The sequence below is a fragment of the Notothenia rossii genome (genome assembly GCF_949606895.1).
Source record: "Notothenia rossii genome assembly, chromosome: 12".
Classification (NCBI taxonomy): Eukaryota; Metazoa; Chordata; class Actinopteri; order Perciformes; family Nototheniidae; genus Notothenia; species Notothenia rossii.
In genome coordinates this window covers 11,275,025-11,281,072 of record NC_136911.1, presented here as the reverse complement: position 1 = coordinate 11,281,072, position 6,048 = coordinate 11,275,025, and the positions used below count along the sequence as shown (strand labels likewise).

At 40.2% G+C, this 6,048-nt stretch overlaps 1 protein-coding gene across 1 annotated transcript; it reads left to right on the top strand.

Moving 5' to 3' along the window:
* Positions 1-1,155: 1,155 nt before the first annotated feature.
* LOC307026648 (zinc finger MYM-type protein 1-like) lies at positions 1,156-5,491 on the top strand. Its single transcript, XM_079662200.1, has 3 exons — positions 1,156-2,039; positions 2,138-2,239; positions 2,365-5,491. Exon 3 carries the CDS (start codon positions 2,744-2,746, stop codon positions 4,976-4,978), a length of 2,235 nt encoding a protein of 744 aa, XP_079518326.1. The 5' UTR covers positions 1,156-2,039; positions 2,138-2,239; positions 2,365-2,743; the 3' UTR covers positions 4,979-5,491.
* The last annotated feature ends 557 nt before the right edge of the window (positions 5,492-6,048 follow it).

Below are 6,048 nucleotides of genomic sequence, written 5' to 3'. Positions count from 1 at the left end.
GTGCTTTAACCACTAGGCGGTGCACACAAGGTAGACACAGCATCCTCATAATAACTTTGTATTATTAGTGTAGGACACTTATGTAGGTATAACATCTGAAGATGTTTAGTTTTATTCATGTTTTTACATAATTTTACAGGATATTGCTATACTATTTCTCATGTTTTACTTCTAACATTAATATCTGATTTATAAAACATCACTGACAGAAAGGTATGTATTTCATATCGCATTAACACCATATCCCAACATGCATTGCGGCTAAACAATCCAATCAACGAGCTTCTAGCTGAGGATCTTGGGTAATCAGTTCAGTGGGTTTGTGTTGTGTATTGCGATGATGCTGGAAAATGTCCCTTATAGGCCTACGTCTGTTTCGAGGGACTTTATTTTGAAATTCAGTTCCTGAGAAACGGCTAAAAAGCCAGAGATTATAGAATTAAACGAATAAATAAAAACAAGGATAATTGTGTGTTATTGTTGAGTAAATAACGGTGTGTTATTCAGAAAAGAAGAACAAATTAGAAGAAAAAAAATATTTAAAAAAAATCCAGATTTCATTATTCTGAGGCTCCGAGCCCCTTTTCTTTTCCTCACAGACGGCAAAAAAAGTCAGACATTATACAATTTTAAATAAAAACAATAATTGTGGCTTGATATTGAGTAAGAACCGGTAAGAACATGTTTTTATGAACCACACAGCTTCCGGCCTACCAAGACCCCACGGACAAAACGTGGCATATAATATGCACGCAAAACTCGGCATCAGATCTCAATGGGAATGGTTAGCATATCATATGCACGCAAAATTGGACTTCTGCGTATCTATTGCACGCATTTCCAATGTGTAAAGTTGTGTCATTTGTACGCAGACTGAAGAGAGTGGGTTGACTTAACAAAAACAAATAAAACTAAAAAATGTCTTGTTCGCGGGCGCGAGCCGGCTCCCGTCTTTCACTTAAAAGAGCCGGCTCGTTTGCGACCGACACATCCAGGGGCGGAGCTTCCTACAGGCAATATAGGCGGTTGCCTAGAGCGCCACCTAGAGGGGGGCGCCAAAAATTGCAACAATTTTTTTTTTTTTTTTTTTTTTTTTTTTTGCTTGGCGCAGTTTTGGCTCCCCCCCTCTATATCTGCAACCATTATTCTTACATAAAAAAAAAATTCTAACATAAGGGAAAATGAGCCAAAAATCTAAAACGGTCGGTCGGTCTAAGAGCCTCGGCTTTAGGTGTTCACAGTCAGAACATGCTAGAGCGCTGTGCATTGATGGGCATCGGTCAAGTGTTTATAAAATTGAGCGTTGAGGAAAGAAAGACTAACGTTAGAGAACTATGAAGAGGCAAAAGCCATCTGGGGCGCAGTATAAAAACAGAAGAAAAGAAGAAGAAGAGAAACGTGCCAAGGTGAAAGGTATGCAATTTTGATTGTATTGTCAACATTAGCGAATGGATCATGTAATCTTGCTAGTTAGCCAAGCCAACGTTAGCTAGCCAGCGTTTGTTATTGCCATTCAGTCGAAACTGTCATAAGGCTATTTTCTTTGTGTCATGAAATAGAAATATTAGTAATAATAACAATGTTAGTTTTGGTGTAGCGAGCTAGCCAGTGTGGTGGAATGTTAGTTAGTTGGTAACGTTAGCTAACGTTAAGCTTACCTCAGAAAGCACATTGACTATCCGAGTCAAACATTTGCCAAATTCAACCCTGTCATAATGTGCGCTAACGTTAGCTAACTAGCTCAGTGGTTCTCAACTCCAGTCCTGTTGAATGTTTTCGTTCCAACCCAGAACTAACACACCTGATTCAACTGTTCTAATAAGATAGGCATAGCTCTTGATTAGTTGAATCAGACCTGTCAGGCTGTCCTAATGCTTACTAACTAAATAATAGCTACATTTAACAAATGGAAATTATTCAATGTTGATAATACACATTTTGTTATATCATTTTAGATTCACTTTTAAAATATCTGGGACCATCTGCTGCATCAGTTGACAAGGAACCGCCATGCACCTCAGCTGTGCCGGCTTCCTCAGGTGAGTGCAATGTGTCAATAGATGTTCCTGATGATAAATAATTGAATGTGAAATCCAGTCAATATATTTGCTCTTGTGTGTTCTTTCTATATTTATAGACCTAGAACCACATGAAGGAACGTCAGAACAGCAAGCTGCTCATCCTGATGAGATGACCACTGATTCCACCCTGCCACTGACCACTGTGTCTGTTTGTTCTGGTGAGTACAATATGTCAATAGATGTTCCTGATGTGATGATAAATAATTGAATGTAAAAATGACTGTCGTGCCATTTCTAATCCAGCCAATATATTTGCTCTTGTGTGTTCTCTATATATGTATAGGCCCAGAACCACTGCAAGGAACGTCAGAACAGCCTGCTGCATCTCATCCTGATTGCACCACAGATTCCACCCATACACTCTTCTCAGGATGTTTAGCTATAAACCTAATTGTCCTCATGCTTTCAAATAATTGCTTTCTGTTTTTATTTACATTTTACACACTGTCCCAACCTTTTTGGAATTGGGGTTGTGTGTGTGTGTGTGTGTGTGTGTGTGTGTGTGTGTGTGTGTGTGTGTGTGTGTGTGTGTGTGTGTGTGTGTGTGTGTGTGTGTGTGTGTGTGTGTGTGTGTGTGTGTGTGTGTGTGTGTGTGTGTGTGTGTGTGTGTGTGTGTGTGTGTGTGTGTGTGTATGAAGATATTGTGAATATGAGGTGAGAAAATGTGCTTCACATGCCCTCCAGATGCAGCAAAGACAGACGATCCACTACCAACCGATCCTGCTGACTGCCCTTCACATCTCACAGACACAATGAGGACAGAGTTTGTTCGGAGAGGACCATATCAGATAACACCTGATTTCATTTTCCCAAGGAGAGATGATGGGAGAAGTTGCCACCACCAGTACTTCAGCAGGACCTTAGTAAATGGAGAAAGGATCAAAAGAAGTTGGGTGACATATTCAAAAAAGAAGAACAGTCTTTTTTGTTTTTGTTGTCAACTTTTATCTCCAAAACAAATTCATTTAACAAATGCAGGACTGTCGGATTGGAAAAATGCAAGTGCTGCTTTGACCAGCCATGAAAATAGTCCGGAACACCTGAACAATTTGGCGTCATGGAAAGAATTGGCAGTTCGATTAAAACAAGGTACAACAATAGACAAACAAGAGCAGGCCCTCCTTGAGGCAGAGAAGAGTCGGTGGAGAGCAGTGCTGACACGACTGGTTGCTATTGTACAGTCTCTGGCAGGGCGAAATATGGCATTGAGAGGAAAGACAGAAATACTCCACTCTCCTTCAAATGGAAACTTTTTGAAAGAGGTTGAGCTTTTGGCGCAGTTTGACCCAGTGATGAAAGACCACATCCACAAGATTAAAAGTCAAACATCCCACCACAGCTACTTGGGCAAAACCATTCAGAATGAGTTGATTGAATGCATCAGTGGAAAGATTCTATCAACAATAGTGCAAGAAATAAAGAAATGCAAGTACTTTTCCCTCATTTTAGATTGCACCCCGGATGTTAGCCACACTGAACAGCTGTCAGTAGTCATCAGAATTGTGACACTGGAAGAAGACCCCCAGATTAAAGAGCACTTCATGGGATTCCTAGTAGCAGAGGAGTCCACTGGTGAAAGTTTGTCCGCCCTGATTTTGAAGAGGCTGGAGGAGTTGCAGATTGCCTTTGATGACTGCAGAGGACAGTCATATGACAACGGCGCAAATATGAGAGGGAAGAACAAGGGAGTACAGGCCAGGCTACTGCAGTTGAACCCAAGAGCTTTGTTTGTGCCTTGTGGGGCACATACACTCAATTTGGTCATTGCTGATGCTGCCAAAAGCTCCAAAGATGCCATATCATTTTTTGGCATTGTGCAGAAGCTATACTGCCTGTTTTCTGCCTCTACACAGAGATGGGCCATCCTCAAGAAACACGTCAACCTTTCACTCAAAATGTGGTCAGAAACCAGATGGGAGAGCAGAGTGAAAGCTGTGGAGCCTCTGCGATATGAAGCCGCAGCTGTGAGAGAGGCACTGCTTGAGGTGAGAAACCAGGCCAAAGACCCAATCATCAGGATTGAAGCCCAGTCTCTGGCAGAAGAAGTGGGGTCATTCCGCTTTTCACTGTGCACAGTGGTCTGGTATGACATGTTAAGTCAAATTCAGCAGGTGAGCAAAGTCCTGCAGTCCCAAACAATGCAAGTGGATGTAGCAGTAAGTCTACTGAAAAAGACTGAAAAAGCTCTCAAATCCTACAGAGCCACAGGCTTTGTGGCTTCACAAACATCAGCCAAGGACATGTGTGAAGACATGAATGTGGATGCAGTCCTTGTGCAAAAGCGGCTGAAGTCAACAAAGAGGCACTTCTCATATGAGTCTCCTGATGAGCCATTGAGGAATGCCTTGCAAAATCTGGAGGTAACGTTCTTTAACGTGGTGGTAGATGCTGCAGTGTCAGCACAAAAGGAGAGGTTTACCACTCTTGAACATGTGCAAGACAAGTTTGGCATTCTGTACAACTTCCCAGACCTGCCACACCAAGAGCTGATGAAGCAAGCAGAGGCACTTGCACACACCTTAAGCCATGGAGGGCAATCTGATTTGGATGGGAAGGAGCTGGCTCAGGAGTTGGAAAATGTACCTGACTTGCCATCAAAGAGCATGACAACTCTTGAGTTGTTGAAATTCATACACACAAAGCAGCTCACCGAAATATATCCCAACTTGTGTATTGCTCTGCGGATCAGTGCAACGCTACCAGTAACAGTAGCTTCAGCCGAGAGGAGTTTTTCCAAATTAATACTCTTGAAAACATACCTGAGGTCCACCATGGCTCAAGAACGCCTCAGTGGTCTGGCTGTAATCAGTATTAACCATGAGGTTGGTGGTCAGATTTCATATGATGATGTGATTGATGACTTTGCAGCGAGGAAGGCCAGAAGGATTGCACTGTAAATGGAAACCAGTAGGAGCTAATATGTAGGCCAACCTTGTGTGATGATAGGGAGTGGAATGTAAATAGTTCTTGAGACAAAGTGAATTTGTAATTTTTTTGTATTTGTTTGTTTATTTAGCATATTATATTTTGATTATTTGACATGTGTAACATATTTTACAATACATAATTTTCTTTTAAAGCAAATGTGCACGTTATTTTATTGTTTGTTATTGTTATTATTATTATTGTTTGTTAGCTAAGTTGTTTGTTTTAATTCTTTAGTGTGCACTTTACATTTCTTCTTAATTTTCTTTGAAAGCAAATTTGCACATTCTTTTATTGTTTGTTATTGATATTATTATTGTTTGTTAGCTAAGTTGTTTATTTGTTTTAATTCTTTAGTGTGCACTTTACATTTATTCTTAGCTCTTGTTCTTGCTTGTAATAAATAAAGCTGCAGTACTTTACTGTATAACTGTTAAGATGTTTTGATATTTTTTTGGGGGGGGCGCAGTGGTGAAGCTCGCCTAGGGCACCAAATGTGCTAGGTCCGCCCCTGGACACATCACTAGTAAGGTGTGTTGAAGAGCTAGCCAATAGAGGCGCAAGAGGTACATAGTGATGTCACTTTGTCATGATACACTGTAAAACCCAACATCGTGTTCACCTGTTAACCCATGAGCCTGTTTTTCAGGTCTCAGGCTCGAAAAGGACATTCCCAGAACAAATGACTATATCTTCAATTCTAAAAAGGGTAAATTAATAATCTTTTTTCTCAAAGCAATGATAAACCTGTGAGTTGGATGTAGAAAAGTCAGAATCAATATAGATTTTTTTTATTTTAAAATACATTTAGATTGAATATAGTAAAAACATGTAAATGATGTCCGTCCAAAATAAAACCATTACTTATAGTGAAAACCACCCTTGAATGATGGGATAGTAGACTAAAAGCTTTAGGAATCCAAACTATAACATATAATAAATACCCTGTATCAAGATTGATGCAATACAAGTGACATTTGACATCCAACTGTTCAAGTAAAAAAAAAGGATCGGTTGGACAGGAACTGAAAGAGTTGATGCA